This window comes from Athene cunicularia, assembly GCF_003259725.1.
Source record: "Athene cunicularia isolate RWA chromosome 8 unlocalized genomic scaffold, athCun1 chr8_part1, whole genome shotgun sequence".
NCBI classification, from domain to species: Eukaryota; Metazoa; Chordata; class Aves; order Strigiformes; family Strigidae; genus Athene; species Athene cunicularia.
In genome coordinates this window covers 35254404-35277940 of record NW_020799109.1, presented here as the reverse complement: position 1 = coordinate 35277940, position 23537 = coordinate 35254404, and the positions used below count along the sequence as shown (strand labels likewise).

At 36.9% G+C, this 23537-nt stretch overlaps 1 protein-coding gene across 2 annotated transcripts in view; it reads left to right on the top strand.

Annotated features, from left to right (window-relative positions):
• The window catches only part of BRINP3 (BMP/retinoic acid inducible neural specific 3), a 243663-nt gene that overhangs the window by 7870 nt on the left and 212256 nt on the right, over positions 1-23537 (top strand). For both annotated transcript variants that reach the window (XM_026854113.1, XM_026854115.1), the window contains exon 2: positions 7779-8064. In XM_026854113.1, the coding sequence (XP_026709914.1) occupies positions 7829-8064 (236 nt within the window). In that variant the 5' untranslated portion in view covers positions 7779-7828. The remainder of the gene's footprint in view (positions 1-7778; positions 8065-23537) is intronic.

Below are 23537 nucleotides of genomic sequence, written 5' to 3'. Positions count from 1 at the left end.
TTCTTTATCTTTTTCTGTAGCACAGATCCCAAACTTATTCAAAGAGGGATTTTTCTGTTTCCATTCTAACTCTTTACATTCATCTGTTTTAGCTGAAAATTTTTGGACGATTTGAGAGAATGCTTAATGTAATTTGTGCAATGGAAGAGTGACTTAAGACGGAAGTGTCACAGTTCTACATGCAAAGATTTTTTGCACTTGAGACAGTCCATGTGCACTCATGGACTTTGAAAGATGAAGACTTCATCCCCTATCAACTTTATGATTGCTAAAGTACAGTCATCCTGGAGTTAAGTTTACATCCTACAGTCATCCTACAGTCAACCTGGAGCAGGTTTAAAGCTCTTGAAGGAGCACATTTTTCTGTGGCTTTGTGGTATCCTGGATGTCTGTCAGCTGAAAGACAGGGCTCAGTCAGGGTCTTGCTTAGCTGTTCCAGAAATGAACTTCATTTTGGCTCCTTGTGTTACTGATGGATGCTATCTGCCAGGGACTTGGGTACTACCCCCGTATAAAGATAAGGAACTGAGACACGACGAAGACTGGGTGGATTTCTCTCTCTCTGTTATGCACCTACACAGTTGATGTTTGAGGCACCTGGGTGCCTCATGTCCTTTCACAAACATCATGCTTTGTCTTTATGTGGTCGAGGACTGTGGCTCCTCTCAGCTCACAAGAGCAGAACGAGGGTTAAGGCAGCCAGCATCTGCAGCCAAGGTGGAAGCTGAGCTGTTGGATGGTGATCTCCAGGCAAAGATGTGTGTGGCCAGGCCTGAGGTCCAGCCAGAGAGCCTGGGGGTTGATGTGGGGGCTGGGACAGTCATACCAGCACCACCCAGTCAGGGTATGAAGGTCCAGGATCCCCCCTTTCAGCCACCATGGGTGGGTGGAAGTCCCAGATGAGGGAGGCCCGTTTGTGCACTCAGGGTCCTGACAGCTGATTTCTTCCCCTCCGTGTGTTCTTTACAAGAACAGATTCACACATTAAGGCAGAAAGACTGAAATTGCAGTCTTGGGATGCTGCCCTACATCATCAGCTAAAACACATGAAGATCCATTTGCACAGGAGGATGAACTTAGATTAACAGATTGAAAAAGCACCTGGGGGAATTTATACATCATGATCTGGGCAGCAAAGGAAAAAATTAGGTATTTTACAAATATCAGGCATTAAAACAATTACCTCAGTACACCTGACAAGCAGTGTGTACTTCAAGTTATAAGGAGACTGGCACTAGCTCTGGCAGGATGCAATAGAAAGCACATGGGTACATCCAATTAAAGACTCACAGGCACTTGCGGGAGTGGAATTCTGTAGGGACAGAGCAAACATCCAGGCACATTTCACGGGCAATAGCTGTAACCTGCAGCAATCAGCTCTCATGTTCCAGACAGACCCCATGATGGCTGCAGAATTCAGGTTGATATGCACTCTCCCTCTTTTTGTGGGTGCATTTTATATTTGCTCATCTTCTCTGAAGGCTAGGATGAGGATAAAATAGCAGGATTGCTTTTACACACAAAAAAAAAAACCCAAACAAACAAAAAACACCACACCAAACCACCAGACATCCTGTTCATTCTCTGTTTCGGTTTTTGAGGACATAGTTATAGGGGTCTTGTCCTTGTCTCTCATAGAAGAGAGAAGAAAGCTGAAAATTGGCAGTGGATAAAGCTCTATTTCAACAAAGGTGTTTCTTTAGGGTGCACGTAGGCAAAGCAGATGCCAGGACCTAATATGAGGATCACACTTATTTTTAGGCCTGGAATGTACAACTCACTTAAAGATGTTAGACGTAGAAATATTTTCTCTTTTCAAATTTGCCAACATACCTGGTTTTGAATGTCTTTGGAGGACAGTTCCTAGGTCAGGACTTACTGTAGCTCACAGTGAGTAACAGAGAACAAGCTGTCTCAACCCTGAAAATCATCTGTTGACAAATACATTTTGTCTATCCAGATCCCTTCTAATTCTTGCATAAAAGCACAATCTGTACCCTGCAGCTCATGTATCGGATCTAGTGTCAGGAAAAGCTCTCCATCCTTTAAGTCCCCAAACTCCTATTCTGTTTCTTAGTTCTACCAAATGTACATGTTGGTTCTCTTGGCACCAGCCTTCTGGTAATTCTCAAAATGCAAAAGCTAACTGCTGTCAAACAGTTGGCTACGAGCATGGGACAGAGTAGCGCACCTCAGCTGGTGACTCGCTTTGCTATCCTTCAGGACCTTCAGCTTGAGAGGCTCTAGTCTATGGATCCGGGTATCTTCCTTTGAACAACACAATCCCTGTGGTGGCTGAGAACAGAGGAGAGCGCTACTATACTCTCCTCCTCTGTGGCTGATACCAATTGCAGCACTTTCTGCTCTTTTCTTCGACAGCACATCATCAGCTTCATGGCTGTTTCATTTACACTGGACTGTGAGAATTTTGAGAACAGGTGCCTCCCTGGGTCTTATTCATTTAAAGTTGTTAACATGCGAAAAATTGCTTAAAAAAAAAAAAAAAAAAAAAAATCACTAAGTAGGCCCTGTAGTTCTTTACAAAGGTGGACAATGTGATCATCAAATTTCAGATGAGGAAGTGAGAGAACAGAGACATAGTGATAAACTCAGGGTCTTATAGCAGTTAAGAGTAATACCTGAGACTCACACTATTGTTTTATTCTTTATGCAAAATTTCTTTCCATTTTTCAGTGTCAGAATACCGTTGAAAAAAATTATCCTGGCTTATCTTGCCTTCTATGAGCTTCGCTGCTTTCCATCCAGCTGCAGCAAATAAAATGTTTCTTGTTATTGATGCAGAGTTGAAGTCACTGGTAGCATCCCTGAGAATTTTGTGTAGTAGTTAGAAAACAAAGAATTTACTTCATTCCTGGTTACTGTGATGTGCACTCTGAAAGAAATACCAAGTGTACCCTTTTACACTTAGTACTGTAGTTTATCAAAGGTAGTAACTTTGAAATTCCAAAGGCTAGTAAGTGAATGGAGGGAGGGATGGAGCACCAAAAACGTCATAAATGATAAAATTCTGATCTTACTCAAATCTACCTACGTACAAACAGAATTGGTTGTATTCCCCACATCTGTTCTCAGATTTTTTCTTTGTTTGTTTTTAAAGGGATATATACTTATTAATTATTTTTTTGATTAGTTAAAACTAGACTTAGTGTTTTGCATAAAATAGCACCATCTTAGAGACATGAAAATTTCCAACTCTTGTGGAGAGATGAACATAGTGTTGCCTGATAAGTTACTTATTACTTTCCTTTGAAAGGACATGGCTGAGAATAACAATCTCAAATTTTTATTTCATCATTATGGGAAGTTACAGCCAGGAGAATCTGACTTCAACATAGAGGATTCTCAACTTTCCATGGAGAGCTGAGATGTTTCAACATTTTAATGGAATTCTATTGAGCATAAAAACCAAAGGGCTTCAGAGAGATCCTGGTCTGCATCTCCACTGTCAGAAGGAGATCTCTATGAGATGCGAGGAGAAAGCGGAAGTGACAGAGGCAAGACTGTGCTCATTTCTGATGCTGACAGACTGCAAGGGCATTGTTCCATGTGTAACAGAGGAGGGAGCATCTTAGACCAAGGCTACAGCATCTCCCATACTTGCATGATAGAGAGAAATGCTGAATGCCCTGGTCTTATTTAAAATGTCTGTACATTTAGGGTACAGTTACTGTATTTTTACTCTTGAGAACTGCAGGTGTAGATGTGGCCCGAAGAAGCTCCTGACGATTCCTAATATCAACTTTAATGACTCTTATATAAAAATTTACTCCACTACTGAACCAGTAGTGATCTATTTAGTAGCTATAACTACTGTATATAAGCACATCCGTTTTATACATGACTCTCACCTCTTAGGGGGGAAAAAAAAAAAAAAAAAAAAAAAAGATTGCATGCAGTAAGGTTTCCTTGAGAAAATTTTATAGTGTTTCCACCTTAGAAAGGACTTAAACATTGATTTGCTTTTTTCTTGAACATTGCTGTCCACACATTTGGGCTGGCCCTATATTATTCTGTATATCTTAATATACATGAGTTATCAATTAATATTCTGTAAGGAGGAGAGCTCAACAGGTTGACAACAAAAAGACTACAGATGTTCTGTGTTCTTGTTCACAGTTGAAGCTTGATGAAATTTGTCCCAGTGGCCACAATGTATGTTTTGTACTTGCCAGCATTATATTTTCAGGAGATGTAAATGCATGGATTTTACTACTCTTTAGCACATTCTACATGTTCATGAAAACTAGGACTTAGCTATGGTATCTTCAGAACATACTGAGTCAAATTCATCCTGCATTAATGCCGGTGAGGAGACAATGGGTTTCGAATAGAGAAGAATTTATCCCATTATGTTTCTTGAACTCACTCTAACCTCAGAATTTCAAAGAGGAAGGGCTGAAAACTTATTAGCATTTGCAGGTGGTAACTGGGTAAAACTCTGGGGATAACAGAAAGTATTTATGCTGAGCATCTATACCTGATAATTGTCCTCTAAGCTAGCACTTCAAAGAGGCAGCATGTTGACATGACAGTTTTGTTTGAAGATGTCTTCTCTACAGAGCATCTTCTGCACTTTAAAATCCACCAGCTCTGTTACTTAACAGGTGTTCATCTATTTTTCAGTTCTCACATCTCACCCTGAAACCAGCAGGTGCTCTACCACAAATTTAATTCAGATTATTCATCCCTGGAGTTCTGTGATGGCTGTTGTAACTACAACCTTTGTATACTTCACATGTCTATATCAGGTGTTTAAAAATGTTGTTAGGGCATTTATGTTCAGTAGAGAATCTAAGTATTTAAAATTTTGAGATATTTTGGAGACTGTAACCTTAGGAAAATTCCTTAGGCTGGTATTTTCTAAATTATCTTTTACTCAGAAATACACATTTAAAGTCCTCTAAGATCTTAAAAAAAAAAAAAAAAAAAAAATAGCCTTGGGCCTTGGTCTTTTCATGCTTCAGTTCCCTGTTTGTTAAATTGAGGTAAAATTTTACTTCTCAAGGGTGTTATGAGAATTAATGCTATGCAGACTGATTCTACAATGGTTGGACAATATAGACAAATGGATAAGTCTTGTTCACCCATGTGGGTTTGTGCATGTCACTTTGTCCATCTCTACTGTGACAGATAAGTACCAGATGGAGATGCACACTTTATTTCACTCTCCCTAAGGAGTAGATGTATATTTATGATCTTTTGGAAAATACCTTAATCTATTTTTAAAACAAGGAGACTACTTTCTTCTGTAAATACGCAGGTTCTCTAACAGTGTTTTGCCAGTGGTTAATTTGTGACATGCCACGAGGTGTAGCATTAAGGCAAGCATAGAGCAGGGCTCTTCACCATTCCTTTCTAATTGCTCATTTGGTCTAGTTTTAGGAAGATGCTACATATACAAAGTAATTATTTTTCTAATCCTAATATTATCATTTTGAATTCAAAAGGGACTCAATTAGTCATCATTACAGTTTAATGGCCTGAAACACTTTAGTGTTAATAAGTACCTGAAAAAGTAAACTCCTACTTCTTGTAATTTAAACCATTACATGATTTTTCCAATAGAAAAGATAATTTAGGAAAAAAGGAACCTTATGTCTTAGCTAGCAGTTTTATAACAGTAATAGGTATGAAAATTAAAATTCTCATTATGCTCTTGGAAGCTTCACATAATATCAAGAAATTATGCCCAAGGTCTTCCGAGTCTCTGAAAGATGGTGGAGGGAAAGAGCTACACTGTGCAATATTTTTTTTTTCCTGATTGGTAAAAAAAATATAGGCAGAAGTATTTGTGGTTTTCCACTCTGCTGTGATGCAAAAGCTGGTCTGGCCTGTCTGGAAGTGACTGACATCTTCATTTATGTTGAGCTAATTTTTATCATGATCACCTTGGCTTTTATGGGCCAGAAGAGCAATCCATTGCTTTTCAGTTTTGCTTCAGATCTGCACATGCTTTTTCATATGATGTGATGAAGGCTACACAACAGTGTAATCTCACATACGTGAACTTCAGCCTGTGAAAGAAAGAAAGCACCAATCGAGGGAAAAGATATTGAAACTTCATACAGTATACACAGATCTGCAGGCTTTTTGCATATAAGTGATTGCTTGAGAGTAAAAAAAAAAGAAAAAGGTAGAGATATCTTTGTTGTAGGCTCCTGGAAGGATTTATAAAATTAATGCAATCTGTGTTTTATGATCATAAACTGCTGCACAGTTGTAACTGTTTTTTTTTTTTTTTTTTTTTTTTTTTTTTTTAAATGAGCTTATGTACACATCTATTGTTTGCAGGACCAGGTCCAAATCACGTTACAAACAATTACATTTGTGCCTAAGAAGACAATAAACCTTGATTCTTTTTCTGGTTGTATAGACAGATTATTATATTCTCAGACTGCAGATTCCCGCTGGCTCCTATGAACTTCTGTGTTCTTCTGGAAACAGTTAATACTCTGTACAAAAGATTTCAGAATATTAATGTCTCAAATATATGTACAGAGCATACTTATTCAGCTACACCATTTCCATTATAATGGACGGGTGGTACTGAGTGTGCAGTTGCAGAACTGTTCTATTGGAAGCATCCTTCGTTTATGGTACACTTAGAAATAAAATTACTGATGGTAAAGAAAAATTTCCCACCAAGTAAAAAAAAAAAAAAGTCATAGCAAGGGTCACTGTAAAAATGTCATGATGAGTGTTGTTTTGAGTGAATGTGTATTAAAAAATGTTTTTCCCTGTCAAATCATCAGCTAGAAAAATGAAAACTCTCACATTACTCTGTTTTAATTAATTCTGTGCTGTTTTACCTTACACTGAAAATAAGAGCTGATTGTTTCTATATATTTAGGAATCTACATGACCTTTGTCATTTCAGTATTTCTGAGAACTTCATGCTCTTTCACAGATGTTTTCACAAAATCTGAGCAGGCTATAGAGTCATTATCTTATTTCACAGGTATGGGACTAAGGTATAGACAGAAACTGTGGTTTGTCTTCACTGAGTTCCTACATGAGGCTATGGCTAATACTTGATTTGATTGGGCACCAAAACAATTGTTTATGCTCCATTTAAATAGTATTTCTGGGCTGAGCCATTGGATTGGAGCGAATTGGACTGAAAGTCAATTGCTGCTGTTAGGGATATTCAAACGTGCAGTGTCTGGAGCTTGAATAACTCGTTGAAGTCATCACTGTGGGTAGCTCCAGTGCTATTGATCAATGCAGTCACTCTTGGTCCAGCTACACTGGTTTGAACAGAATAACAAGATGCTGTTAACTATGTTTGTAGTGAAGACTAGCCACTAAGTGACTTTTCCAAGGACATGAACAAAGAAATCAGTCAGGGTCTTCTGAAACCCATCTGTTTTCTGTCCAGTATCTGAACTGCGGCCTTATGCATAGACATTACTGAATGATTTTGTACGAATGCTAACAGGCAATAATACTTGTGTTACATATTTTTCATTAATGACTAGCATTATTGGAAAAAAAAAACAACAATCCCTTCCCTGATAATTTGTGAAGGCTTCCTTCAACAGTAAATATTATTACCAATGATGTTCATGGAGACATTAGTTTCACAGCATTTGAAGGACTTAAACACTCCACTGTTAACTAGCCTAATGGGGTTTATGGTAATGTAAAACGTAATAATAGAGGCCAATATCTCTTCAAGCTGAAAGAAAGGAAAGTTGTTTCTACTTCCAAGGGATGCCTAGTGTGTGCTTATCTAATTGACTGTGTATTTTGTCTAGGTGTTGAGGGAAAGCTAAGAGAATGAAGGCTCTAAGTCCCCAGTGGAAGCATGATATGGCGATGCAGTGCTGGTGCTGAATTGTTCTCTCTGATGGCTCTATGGGAGTGGATAGCACTGAGTCTTCATTGCTGGGTTTTAGCAGTTGCTGCTGTTTCGGATCAGCATGCCACAAGCCCCTTCGACTGGCTCCTCTCTGATAAGGGACCCTTCCATCGCTCACAGGAATACACAGATTTTGTGGACAGAAGTCGACAGGGATTTAGCACAAGATACAAGATTTACAGGTATGAAGCAAAGGGAAAGCAATTACAGAGATATCATCCTTAGAAGCTGTAAATTATCAACAAGGGTTTCCTTAAGGGCAAGTTTCAGATGTGGGAACAAATCCATAGACACAAAATTCATTGCTGAAATATATGCAAGGCCATATATGCAGTGTGTATTATGGAAATGCCTACTTGTGTTGTTTCTGTTTTGTTTAAAGAACTTCTGGTAATTGATTATGTTGCTCTGGAAAACACTGTTTACTACCTAACCTCTACTCTGCCCTAGTGACCTGATCAAAAATGTCCTAAGGTATTCAGATACCATCTTTGATTGCAGAGGGTTAACATGGAACACCTTTGATCATGCAGCAGGATCCAGTTCAATTGTTTTCAGTGTGGCTTATCAAGACATAAACTGAGACTTCAAGAATGAGATTGTGGCTCCACAGATACTGCTGGCAAAACATGGACTTCATTGTAGAAACCAGAGCATTTCAAAAGTGACTCAAAAAGGTTAATGCTAGTTTATATCAGTGTTTTGAGAAGCAGTTTTCTCATCCCTGAGGGACTGAACTATAAGACCACTGTGAATTTTAACCCAAATTGCAGGTGTTTGCTCCATCACAGAACTCAGCATTAGGCTGGCCCGATTCAGACTGAGAAAAGAAAAAAATGGGAAAATGTCAAAAGTACAGGCCTGCTTGAGTATTTGTGCCTTGCTGTAGAGTTGCTTTCATGATACATTTGTAACCTCTCAGTTTCTACTCTTTGAGCCAGCACGGGTGAAATATCTTCTTAATCATTTGCTAGAGGTATAACTCAGTAACATCCAATAGGTTTACCAAGGAAATGGGAATGAAAAGGAGAGTTTAATAGTAGTTTAATAGTAGCAACCTGATGACAAATAGAAAGAAGAGGAGAAATGAGGGAGCATGAGAGATTAAGAACTGAGAAAAGATTTGTAACCAGAGAGACTTTTTCACTTCATATTATAGATTCCTTCTGGCAACAAAAAGAAAGGGCTGGCAGCAGGGCAATACAGCACAGATTTTTAACTTCCCTGGTAACTATCCAGTCTATAAACACAGGCAAATTTGGTATGGAAAGACACATGCTGTTTTAATTTAAAATGATGAAACACTTTGTGCAAATTTCATACCTATTTTAAACTATTATTCCCTAGTGATATCCAGCTCTTTAGAAGAGTAGTAAATGATTATATGTATATTATATTTAGTCCAGTGTCCAGTGTCCTGTGACAAAAACTGCTGGTCTCAGACAGTAAAGATTTTATTTTTTAGAAATTTACTTAATTCCTTTCCTAAATACATGCAGTAGAGGGCACTCTGTTCCAGGTCAATTTTGCAGTGAGCTCCTCTGTGGTGTATAGAGAAATTAAACACATTTTGAAAATAAAGTGTGATTTGGAAATATGCTTGATGAAGTGGCTTGTCTTAACAGAACAGCATTGCCCAATATTTACTGCATTTTAAAAGCCAGCTGTCAGGACCAGTAATGTAAAGCCAATAATGCAGAGACTGAGACAGCATATTTTATTCCTATTATTCTGTATTAGTCAACACTGAACCAAAATTATCTTGCTAAAAACATGAAAGATGGAATTGTATTTGATTCCAGCTCTTTCAGTCAGGTCTTTGATAACTTTTCTTATCTCAGCCATCATTATAGGAACATAGTTAAGTTTTATAGATCTGTAATTATATCATTAATATTTATTTGGGTTTGTGTATAGGTTTCAACTGACTTTAATTTACACAATCTCACAGAAAGTGCTTCTTGTATTTATTTCTATCCTCTGCCTATTCCCTTTGAGAACTGAGCCAGGAAGCCAAAAGAGGCACAAGCTACCTGAATTAAGAGAAAAGCTTCAGTTTTTGATTTAGTCCTCCAAACACAAACCTTACTGCAAAGCTCTCCTGTAAAATATGGTCCCATTAGCAAGTAGTGCAGAACACAGTGACCTTGTTACGAACCTCACACTGTAAATTTAATCCCTGTTGCTTTTCTATGAGCTTTCCCAGGCTACAAGATCTGGAGTCTAATTGGTCTGTTCATTCCCTCACTTATCTTTTACTTATTGAAAACAATTCCTCAGGGACACAGTCCTGATTTGAATGGAGAGGTAAGAAAGGCAAAAACATAGGCCTGCATTGACTCAGTGGAATCGCATTAACAAGAAAGAAAGGTGCCATTCCAAACAGTGCTAATAGGATGGCCTCATTTCCCTTTGCTCTTCAGCCCTTAAAGCCCACACTCGAGACCTGAAAATTTAAGAATAAAGGCGGAGGAAAGTCACCTCCCTTCATTATAACACCCATGTCAGTTCAAAGTCCATGGGGCTGAAGAACAGTGAAATGTATAGGGTGAGAGATTCCAACAGATTGTGCTCCATTTTGAATCCTTTCTGATAGGATGCTGGTAGCACAGTGGGGTCAGACAGAAAATTACTGAATACTTTTTTTTTTTTTTTTTAATGGCACAAATGTGGCAAGTAGCTGTAGACTACCTAAAGATGTGCCTCTCTTTTGGGGAAGGAGTTGGCTCCAAAACTGATGGGACTGTGACAAGTAGCAGCTGTCTTTCCATGTCTCCAGACCAATGGCATTCAAGCCATACACAGAAGATGACCCATTGTATCTCTTTGCCAAGACCTAACAAATGCTGCTGTCCGTGGGAATTATCTCAGGACAACCAACCTAACACTGGGACTAGGTGTTTACAATTAACAGCAATTAAATGGTCTCAATAAAAATAACACAAAACCAGTAGTGATTTGCACATACTGCATGTAGTATTTTAAAATGTGTTGGAGGAGGTTTCAGCAGAAGACTGCTGTATGACTTTGGTTTTCTAACACTGGAACAATTATGCAGCGACTAGAATATTTTGATTCCCACTACTTTTTCCCCTCCTGTAGAAGTCTCAGGAGAGACAGCAATAAAAAAAAAAAAAAAAAAAACTCAATTAAATCATTAAGTTCCCAATTTTTTAAAATTTCAAAATAGCATTGCTTATTATAATCAAGATCATATTAAAAAACAGACAATACCTGTTATTCCGGTTTTGGTTAAATCAGGTAGTGCATATTTCTGTAAATACCTAAGTGCCAGAGATGAAGCCTTTATTTTGCACCATTGCTTGACACTGATTTGAAAGGATCAAGGTCACATACTGCAGGCCCATGAAAGATATAGAATGATTAAAATCAAGGTAATAGGACAGTGGACTGGAAAAATACATATTAAAGAAAACAACAACGAATAATAAAATGAAGATTACTTGAAACTTGATGGAAACACTGTAATTATTTTTCAGCTATTGCGTAAAACAATGTTGTGCTACTTGTTTTTTTCCTGTTATTTGCATGGCAGGAGACAGATTGATTTTTCGTTTCACCTAAAAATATATGACAGTTACTTTCCATGATGTCTAGTAGGTTTTTTGTTTGTTTGTTTGGGTTTAAGTTCTTAAATTATATAACCTGTTTGCATTTAGATAGATGGAGTCCAACTTTGAGACTAAAGCAAGAAAAAGGTTATCACTAAATGGACTCTGTGTTGGCATTTCTATTTCCCCCCTAGCTCTTTGTATACCAGTGAGGCAAAAAGCATTAGCTTTGTATCCTGGTCACTATAAACACGTGTTCATCAATCTGATCAAAATTGTAGAGATGATGCCAAAGATTGGTACTGAGGAACACACTTAATAACTGAGCCCTATTTTTTATGAGAGGTCCTAACAAGCATAATATGTTTTTTCTTATGTTTCCTGATGTTTCTTATGTTTCTTAAAGTTACACTTTGCCTAATCTCCCTATCTGGCCTTTTGAGCAGAAAACAATGGTGTGATAAAAGCACCGGATGCATAAATTATGGGAAGGTAGCAGCAGAAAAAAATACTGTCATGCTTATTTTAATCTACACAATAAAGATCAGTTTTGTCCATGGGCAAACAGTCTGATTCTGTAGTGTGCTTAGCTCCCCTAGGAGAGGAGCTTTCAACATTACAGGATAGAGCTGAAAGAGACAAATATATATGTAATAATGTTTTATATATCTGTAATAATGTTTTAATCAGGTATTGCAGAACACTAACTAATTGTAACTGATATTACCATTGTTATAAATTGGGAATGGTGGGCTGGTTATGCTGATTATGTGGCAGTGTGGTATTCCCTATAATTCCTTGAAGGAAATATCCTGCTGCAGGATATTTAATAATTACCATAGCTTTTGGTTGCATTCATTGCTACTGATCTATAAAGCAAAATTCCAGGAAAGCACCTGGATGGCTGCTGAAAACCTTTAAATTAGTGGGAATGCTGTGTCAATGTTTTATGGAAGGTGGTTCCTGTAGTTAATATCAGTAATTTTTTTTGAAGGGAAAACAGAGTTTATAATTTGTTATTTAATACACAATGGGAGTACTGTGCCTCTTATGTAAAACAGTTACCCGTACAAAGGAATTTCAGTCCAAACAGAATGAGATGAGAGGTTACCAGGATGGAAAGAGTGATTATGAAATTATGCAAAGAACCTACATTGTATCAGAAGAGGTAAACTCTACAAAGATAGGGAGGTATTCATGCCATTAAATAAAGTCCTGAGGAAATCTCAGGGATATTGTGTAGTTTTGTTCAAGCAAAATGATTTAAAGTCTGAAACAGATGTGAAAAATCAGAGGAAAAAAGAGTGTAGCTTTTTCTTTTAAGAAATGTTTGGCACATTTAGGAAAAAACAAACAAAAAAGAGCTGAAAGAGGATACAATTCCTGTCAGTATAAATATAATTTAAACCAAAAGACATCACTGTCATAAAACCAAATTGGTATTAATTGCCTATGAATAATTTAGGCTGGCTATTTAATGTTATTTACTTATTAATTTATTTAGAGGTTTCTAATCATTAGAGTAAAATATTTCTGGGATGTATTAAGTTACAAAACCTTACCAGTTCTATGAACAGAGAGGAGGACAAAGGGTTATAACATGTAATGCTTATGAAAATGAACTAGGTTTTAGTAACCACTGATATCCCTTTGTTGTAAGTATACCTAAAAAGTGTAGAACACTAGTTTGTAAAAGAAGAAAAAATCTCCCACAGAACTGAATAGCTCTGTGCAGCACAGTACTGTGGGGCTTAAGAAGTGTTCCTTTATAGTTTGTTTTAAAAGGGATTGTGTTTGTTCATGAACAACTAAAAAAATAAAAGTATGAGAAAATCATGCTATCAAATTAAAGATTATTTCATATTAAAATATACTGGGTTCCTCTTACATGTTCTGAATCCTCTGGTAACAGAACCTATAGGGTAAAGTGAGCAAGACTGAAGATTGTAGTAGAACACTCACTAGTAAGTTTTAATACTTGTGTGTGAAGTTAAGTAGAGTCAACATCAAAGCCAGTTATGGTTTTTATTCCTTATCAATAAATTTTAGCTCACAGTTTTCACTAGACTTCCTGACACATGTATACTCCTGACAGACAGTGTTAATAAAAGAACTAGGGGGTTCAGTTGTGAAGGTACACATCACCATGCCCTGATTTGTGATTTTCACTCCAGTGGTCTGGAATGATGTTTCCTTGTGCTTTTCCTGAGGTTGCTTTGAACTGATAATATAGGAATTTTAAGGCATTGAGAAGAAATAATAAAAAGTCTTCAGTAACTTCTTCCAGTACAAATGTTTGGCTGTAAAATGGAGGTCTGAGAAGAGATGTCTGCCATCATATCTTTCAAAAGATTAAGGAAACAATGATATGGCATTTCTTGGTGCTGTTATTTTTTTATATATATATATGATTGTACTCTAGAAACCATCAGCACCATTTTTTGGAAGGGCCCATTTGGTACTGGTACTGTTGTCTTTTTGAAATAAGACTGCTTCTTTGGAAACTAAGACAGGACTCATTTTTCAGACATGAACCTCAGTTTCCTTAACACAGAACATCACATACAAAACCTACAAAAGGTGAGGGAGGTAGTAACAGAGGAGTGGAACAGCATATATCAAAGAATGGAATGAGGCAAATTAGTACTGTAGTAGTTGAGGAAAGAAGTGGTCTGTAGTCAGCAAACTGTAGCTCTAATGGGCAATAGTGAAGTAGCTCTCACCAGGTAGCTTAGCAAACTGGTCAACCATTGCCTTCAGTTCTTCAGAGCCGTTGCTTCCTTGGGCATTGAACTGCATGCACAGTGTCACTTCTGGGCAGCTGAGATCTAGAATTATAAATGCACCAAAGAGCAAGTAAGTTTGTTCCACAATTGCCATGTCAGTAGGGAATAAACAAAAGGAACAGTTCTGTTTGCCTTTTCAAGAAATTCACTGTATCTGTAAATCGCTTCTGGCTTGCACTGTAATTGGCCAGCTTGCTTTAGGGAATTTTCCATTCAACCTGGTGGATAAAAGGTACAGTAATCAGATGGATCATCATTCTCACAACCTGGTGGATAAAAGGTACAGTAATCAGATGGATCATCATTCTCAGGATGTCTATGAAAGGCTAGACTACTACATGCACAGTCTTCTTTTTAAATTCAGTGGCTCATAGGCTGGGAACAGAAAGAGCAGCTCAGATACAATTTCTAGGATTGTGAGTTGATAGGTTTCCACTGGAAAAATAATATTTGTGGTCCAATACAATGGTCTCATTATTATAGGCACTGTAGGTACACAGGACAAAAAGATGCTGATTTTGGTCCTGAGGAATCAAACACTGTAGTTTCCAGCACTGGAATAGTAGTTTAATTAAAGTAAGGAAAAAAAAAAAAAAAAAAAAAAAAAAAAAAGGTCATTTTTAAAGAATGTCTGGATTTGAAAAATAGCATTGGGTTTCATTTCTGGTTGTGATATACTTTAACAGCCTCTCTTAGTCTAGTTAGCTGGGCTTTGGTAGAACTGCCTGCCTAAGTACATACCTGAGCAAAATAAAGGCTTTAAATGACCATATTTCCAGTTCTAGCAATATTTGAACAATGTTCTCCAAAATAATCTGATTTCCAGTCCTTTGTTTCAAATGCACATCTCCTTCATAAGAAAGTTTTACCTTTAGGGCCTAAATACCTATCAGGTAGTGATGCTTTAAAATTAGCAGTTCTTATTATCAGAATTATATTAGTTTCTTGATCTATCTATCCAAGGAATTCTCTGGAAGTTACATGCTTCTGAAAAGGTGGAAATAAGGAGTGGATAATTTAAACTGAGAAGCTATATATACATAACAGAAAACTTTCAAAAATGTTTTCAGCTGAATTGTAACTGCAGCCTAGTTTAGTTTACCAGTAATCTCAAGGGGTTGACAAGTACGTAGAATGGATGGATGTTCACAAAGGCAAAATAGTCTTTCACTGATGTTCCTATGGATACTTGTGGCTCATGAAGAAGGGCAGACAGACATGAGGGGCTCAGAGATGGGCAGGAACATCCAAAGAGAGGTAGGGAGTTCCAATTCCCAAGCTGTCCTTTTCTTTCCATCTCTGTTACTTATGTGAGGCAGCACAGCAGAGAAGTCATCTGCTCTAGGTAAAGTGCTAACACTTACCACTCAAAGAGCACAGAATAAATCAAGCTCACTTCTGACACTGATCCACAACATCAGCCCTCAGTCCACCTTTGAAGGTCTTGGGGAAAGCATGACCAGATGCTGAAGAAACAGGGTATTTTTAAGAGATTCTGGCTTCCTACAGAATCTTGTAGAAATCTTAGTGAACAAGAGGAAATTCATCTGCGAGCCTAATCCTAGAGCATTCCAAAACCTTTACACTGTTTTGGCACTGACCAGGGTCAGACCTACCCCATATCCCCTCACTCCATTTTGCTGTCTCAGTATTAAACTACTGGGTTTCAAAACAAGGGTAGAGTTTCTCTCTGAGATAAACAAGTGCTAGCATTGGAAAGGATAATAGGGAACAGTGCTGGCTAGGCCAGCAGGATTAAGAGTGTTCTCAGGAGTCAGTTTGACAAGAACACAAGCGTGTTTTAGCTTGGCAACAAAAGAGAATATCGATGCCAAGATTGCTTTCTGTATTTTTTAAAATAATACACTGCAGGAGTCTGTGTTTTGACAATGTCTCTTTGTATTTCTTCTTATTTGTTTGGTGTATTTGATCAAAGATCCCAAGGAAACTCAAATAGCAAGGAGAGAGTGAATCTTATTTTTTTGTGAACATTACTACAATCTATTTCCAGCATATACCCACTTTCAAAATCTAATATTTTAAGGATAATTATTAGATCAAACCTCCTACTGATATGCTTCCTTAAAACAAAGAACATTTATTTAGAGAATATGGTGTGTCATCATTTCAGTTAGTAAGTACATAAATCATTTAAGTTGCCCTAAAAAAATTAGGATAATAGAGGCTATAACTTAATGGTTTCATGCAATCACTGGAGTAGTATAAAAGCTGTTTAACAGTAATAATGGATTCATTCTTCAGTCAGCAGGATAGTCTGCCAGGATCTTGGGCATGAAATCAGGTCATATTCATTAATTCTTTGAAGATTTTTGGTTAGCCTGGTCTTTGTTCTTTATCTGACCTTCCTTTTCATTTTTGTTTAAATATACCTGCTAGTGCTATCACTGATATTCAAGATGTAGAGGATTTCAAATGATGATGACTTTCATAAAGGGGAAAAACAATTATCAAGATTTCTTTTTGTTACTGGAAAAAAAAAAAAGGTTTTTTTATTACTCGAACCATGTTCTCTGTGCTTTCATTTTAACTCCTATATTGTTATTTTTCCTTACTGCTGCTCAGTCAGTAGTCACCTCCAAACAGAATGGCTTTCAGGTATTTCTTTTTGTCCATATGTTAAATCTATATGGGTGGCATGTTATATCTTACATAGAGAAAAGAACTGAATAGCACAGAAATCTTTTCTGTATAGAAAGACAGTGGTATTGGCTGGAATGTATGATTCTTTGTCTAGAAGGGTATTTGTGCCATTTCCATACAGAAAAATAACAACTTGCACCAAATGTGCTCATTCAATTTTTGCAGTTTCTTCTACTATCATTCACTTAAGGTCATGGTCAATATCTTAGAATTCAAATCATATTTGTCTTCTAGATCTGATTGATTGATTCTACAGGTTTGACTAGTCACTATTCCGGTTGTGAATTTTTATTGTGTAGCTACAGATTCATTCCAACAGAGACCCTTGTGAAGAAAAGCAATACTTCAAAATAATGTCCTGTTTCTCAATTGTCCCCAGAATCCCAATATGATTGTTATGGATAGTAGTGTTCTTAAGGTCATTAATGGCTCCATGTCTCAATCTTCTGATACTCTCAATTTCTACTTTATTTACAGCTTGAGAAGAGAAGATACTTTTACTGACCAGAAAATTGATACATATAGAGCTCTGAAAACTGCACACACAAAGCCCAGTAGCAATTTAGAAGCTGTGTATGCAAGTCTCACATGCATAGAAGAGATAGCATTTGGCTTTAAGCAATAAATGTTAAATTCTCAAGGGAAAAACTCACATACAGGTTTTGACTTATATGAGTAACATAATTTAAAATCAAAAGCATAAGCCATTCTACCAAATATTCTGAAACATCATCAGAACCAGACCTGAGGAAATATAATTCATTAATCTAAAATAAATATTTGTGTTTTAATTAATCTTGAACTATGTTCTTACAGTTCTTGAAATTTAACAAATAGGAATTTTTAACTTATACCTGACTGCTAATAGTGGAATTGGATGCTTTACTAGGAACTCAAATACAGTATCAGCTTTGCCTACTGATAAATATTCTCTATTAATAAAAAGTAAGCAGATGCAACACATTTTTATCCAGTTGCATTTAATTGCACTTTATTTAAACCTCATCTAGCCATTTACATAAATACTGGCTATAGTTTATAATAATAAACCTAAATTCTAAACCTTACACATCACAATCAATCTGATAACTCATATTAACAAACACAATAAAGTCTTTTATCTACATTTTACACATTTAACCATGCAGAATAAATTAAAAATTAATATTTTCAACTGATTAGATATGAAGGACCTTTAGTGAGGTCTCTTGTCACAAAGAACTGTTCATTGCCTTTTTTTTTTTTTTTATAAAAGACCTAACGATGCTTTTGGTGACAAACTACAAGACTCAGTAAGTGGAAAACATAGTCTGTGGTGCTTGTTCATTTACTACTTTCTAGACTATTTGTGATTACTGCCAGAGTGAATCCATGTGAACAGTGCATGTGTGTTTATATACATTTATGTGCATATATACACACACCTATATGTATGTGTGTGCATGTGTATGTATATATAAACACATATATAAAAATATAGATATGGATGAGTGAAAATAAATGAGTATATTCACATTTCTACAGTGAAAATAATCCTGTTTATTAGAAAGACAAACATATCTTCTACAGTCAGATGTCTGAATAAGAACCTTTGACACCAGTACTTTAATGAAGTTTACTGTGGACACTTCCTGATGAATAAGAGGTCCAGAAACTCTCAATAACTTTGGCAATGCTAGAAGATCTTTCCTTATTAGATCCTTGTGTTAAAATGCCTGTTTCGAAGCATCCTGTCAGAACTGCTGTATTTTCCCATGCTTTTGGTCAACTCTAGGTTATGCCACTTACATTAAACTTTAGCTTTGCCTACAGTAAAAGACATCTGAGAATCTGTAACACATGAGGATGAACTGTCTGTTTCATAGAGGGGTTATTATGACTTTGCTCTATTTTCTTTTTCAATCTCCATATTATTCTAGTTAAAGAAATTAGCCTTGAAAGGGTAGAGTTTTATGATGTGTGTACAGAAAAAATATATATGCATGTATGCAGCTACAGAAATTCTATATTTAACTCCCAGTTTTCCACAGATTCCTTGTGTGATAATGTCATGCGAAATCTATAGGTCATAGATTTTCATAAAATGATAGAATGGTTTGGGTTGGAATGGACCTTGAAGACCATCTAGTTCCACCCCCCCTGCCATGGGCAGGGACACCTTCCACTAGCCCAGGTTGCCCAAATCCCCGTCCAACCTGGCCTTGAACCCTTCCAGGGAGAAGGCAGCCACAACCTCTTTGGGCAACCTGTGCCAGGGTCACATCACCCTCAAAGTAAAGAATTTCTTCCAAATCTAAATCTAAATCTAAATCTAAATCTAAATCTAAATCTAAATCTAAATCTAAATCTAAATCTAAATCTAAATCTAAATCTATCTAAATCTAATTCTAAATCTAAATCCAAATCTAATCTAAATCAACCATCTTTCACTTTAAAATCATTACCCCTCATCCTTTACCTACACTCCCTGATAGAGTCCCTGTCCATCTTTCCTGTAGGCCCCCTTTAAGTACTGGGAGGATCTTCACTTTTGGATCCAAGATGTGCTCATGCTTGGACAGTGAACCCTCTGATAAGACCCGTCAATATATCTGTTTGAAAAACATTGTAAGTTTTGCAGAGCTCCTAACTTTCAAAGAGTCTGAAAGAAGATTTTGCTGAGTTCAGTGTCCAAGATGGGTGCCCAAGTTAACAGCATGTGAGTGCAACACAAAAACTGACTCCTGATCAGTTCTTTCATATGCCTCTTACTAGCATCTGTTTCATTATTAATTTTCTCAAGGACTTCCTTCCTGCTTAGAGACCTTTGTTTTTTCACTTTTTTTTTTTTTTTTTTTTTTTTTTTTTTTTTTTTTTTTTTTTTTTTTTTTTTTTTTTTTTATGTCAGGGATTAAAGAGTATCTGAAATATATTTTTATTTGGGTTGCCTCTGAAATTTGTTTTTTCTTTTAGTAAAACTGTTTCTCATATGGTTGACGTTGAAGGTCCATCTGTTTATTTAGAATTTTGCCTGAAGAAGTAATGGTTATGTCTATTTTTACTGATTTCTCCATGGCCTGGATAAGCACGAACAAATGGGTTCTTGTTTCCTGGTTCTGACACTGAAGTTCTGTGTGACTTGGGTATGCGGGCCCTTGGTAATGAAAACTTAAAGGAGCGTTAGATAGCAGTACAATATATTAAGTCCTCTGACACTCACCCTTTCTTTTATGAGAGACAAAACAAAAAAAAACAAATAAAAAAAAAATTCAAAAAAATTTTTGAGCATGATGGTTGTTTTTCCAGACAGTGAGATTGATAAAATATGAGTAATTTAAAAAGGAATTTTAACCAGAGCAATTTATTGGAATTTAAAGACAATTAACATTAATTTTTAAACTTAAAAAGTTTGTGAACTAGGACATTAAAATGAAACAACAATAAGTGTACTTCTACTTCTAAAAAATTTCTCCATGTACCTATTCTGTATATATTGGAAGACAAAATTTTATATATAGCAGACACGTTTCTTTGTATTTCTCTTGTCTTCACAGTTAAAACATGAGAATTCCAAAGCATGAGTGGGTTTGTAAGACTTCATATCCTTGTTGATGGCAATAAAATAGTCTTTATTTGACAGTTATGCTAATACAAAGTGAGATTTGGCAAGTTTCTACACAACAAAAATTGAGGTCACATGACTCCAGTTTCTAATTCAGGTTGAATCTTTGGAAATTCCCATGTATGGTCAATATGCATGAGTCAATATTTATCTCTTCCTATGAAGTACTGGTTCTGTCACAGTAATTGGAATAAAAGAGTAGGGAAAGGTCAATTTTAGTTCAGTAAATTTGGTAGCTATATCTCAGAATTTAGCCAGGGAACAGGACTTTTGAGAGAGAGGGCAGAGTGAAACAGAGAGAGGTCCAGTTACATGGTATCAAACAGATTTTTGGCTGAGAGCTGTGTCTGAAGACAGTGCGTACTTGATATGAGGTGGTTTTACTTCCATGAAATCTGCACTTCTGAACTGTGGTGAAAAAAAAGCTTGTGCTTTTCTTCTCTGTGAGATCATCCTGAAATGTGCTAACAAAACAGTAATTTCTGAAGGTGCTAGTCTGGCAAGCAACTTTCCTTAAAGCCAGAAAACAAAGGAGAATGCTGGTAACAATCCCAGGTGCGGAAAGGCCACTGGAGCGATTGCCTGCTAATACTATCTGCTGAGTACAGGGTAAGAGGAAAGTAGCTTGAGCTTAATACCCACAGGGTAATTACAGGGAACCAGCTGGTTTTTGAGTGCCATAACAAATACAGTTTGTTTTCCTATACCTTTTCTGTCTTCTGGTTGATGTCTGGGTCTGACTAGAGGTTATTTTGCAGTCAAAGCATTTATAAGAGGGTGACTCTTCTGCACTCACTGTGGGGTCATTTTCAGGTGTGCCTTTGTGATCACATTATTTTGCCCATTATGACTTAAGGTCATAAAAAGTGAAAATAATTTAAGAGAGATTTATGGTGTAACATGTCTAGAAATTAGTGAAATTTGTTTGAAGTTGGACAGTGAGTTCAAAAATTATTTGGAAGAGATATAGCATATGCCCGTAACACCCACCTGCATTTGCTACCACAACACAGTTGCATAGATTCCAGTTTTTTAAGAAACAAGATTAAATGAAATCTAGAATCAGTATCAATTTGAAAGGTTGCATTCTTGACTGATAAGGATCCCTAATGCCACTGGCTTGAAAATGCACCAGTTTACTGAGATTTTGAGCTAGAAGGACAGGATCTTAGGCCTCCACTGACACCTAGAAGGTGATGCAGACTGGCTCCTCATGGCCAAATTTGTAACAGGAAACTCAGCACCACATCCCATCTCCAGAGTCCCACTATACTCCTTGCTCTTGTGAAGGACACCTAGACAACTGAGGGCTGAGAACAGCAGGGCACAGTGCAAGGTGTATTTGTTCCACAGGTTATATGTGGCCTTGTTTTATAGTAGGGAACAATAAACTCCATGTCAGGTGGCGGTTAATTTTTCAGGAGGTGGGACATTTGTGTTCTTGACAGATGTCTTAGCAGTGTAGTCTGAATTTCATTTTTTTTTTTAAATACAGTTCTCAATTCTGCCACTGACCCTGATGCATTTGTTTCTAATTAGAGAAAAGGAATATTTAATGCTTGCTGATAATTTTTGTTCTAGGGATTGTCTAATGACCTATTGTGCATGGAGATTTCTATCAGCACGATAAATTGTTCATAGAAGTAGACCATAAAGTACACGGGGCATAGATGACAGACAATATAGCAAGAACAACTTTCTATTTTGTAAAAGTTGTTTGTTGGTATTTGGTTGTTTGGGTTTTTTTTGTTTGTTTTTTTTTGTTTAAAAAAAAGGTTTGGGCATTGGATATTACATCCCAAATCCATATTATGTTTTACTATTTTCTTATGGAAAGATGTCACTATCACATCCAGTGTTGCTGCTGGGAAATACTACATTAATGGAATTATTTGTTCTTACCGGATCAAAGCAACAAGGTGATTGATTCTTCCCCTCTACTTTGCTCTTGTGAGACCCCATCTGCAGCACTGCACCCAGCTCTGGAGCACTCAGCACAAGAAAGACATGGAGCTGTTAGAGCAGGTCCAGAGCAGGGGCAAGAAAATGGTCAGAGGGCTGGAGAAGAAAAGACTCCAAAGAGACCTTATTGTGTCCTTTGAATATATGAAGGGGGCTTATAAGAAAGATGGTGAGAAACTTTTTACCAAGATCTGTAGTGACAGGACAAGGAGCAATGTTTTTAAAGAAAAAGAGGATAGATCTATATTGGATATAAGGAAGAATTTTTTTATGACAAAGGTGGTGAGACACTGGCACAGGTTGCCCAGAGAAGCTGGGTAACCTGGGCTAGTGGGAAGTGTCTCTGCCCGGGGCAGGGGGGGGGTTGGAACTAGATGATCTTTAAAGGACACTTCTAACCCAAACTGTTCCTTGATTCTACGATTCTAAGAATGAATGTGAGAAGCTGTGTGGCTTTCACCATTCAGGCAATCAGGCAACATGAACAGTTTTCCCCTGCACCTTAATGCTATTAATCAATACACTTTGTGTCAGTTTATATTTTCATGAGATATGTCACTGAATGTCTCAGCTGTTGGGTGGAAAGTGGCTCACAGCTTATAACTCAGAATCAAATACAATTGTCTTTTTTTCTGCTTTGCTGAAAAAAAAAAAATCATTAAATTATTCTTTTGACACAAGGCTAGATAATACCTTTTAATCAATACTGAAATGCAATGATGGAGCAAAATGAAAGACTTCACATTACAGATGCCCTGGGCAAAGCCCCTCTAGTTGTTTACCCTTTGGCTGTTACTAAGTCCTGAAAATCAGGGACAGCAATATCTCTGTAATGTTATGCAAAAATGACACAGAGTTACCGGTAAATTAGTCTTCTGGGATAGTAAACCCACTATCTCAGATGAAGGAATCCATCTGCGGTTAAAGCAAAGGGTCTGAACTGACTGCCTGCAGAAATTTCTGGGTTTAGATTAGCATGAAATGGTATGCTGATCTTCATTGTAAATAACAATCATACACAGAGGAAAATATATAAAAGTATAAATGTGCCCACTGTGGACTCAATGCTGAGA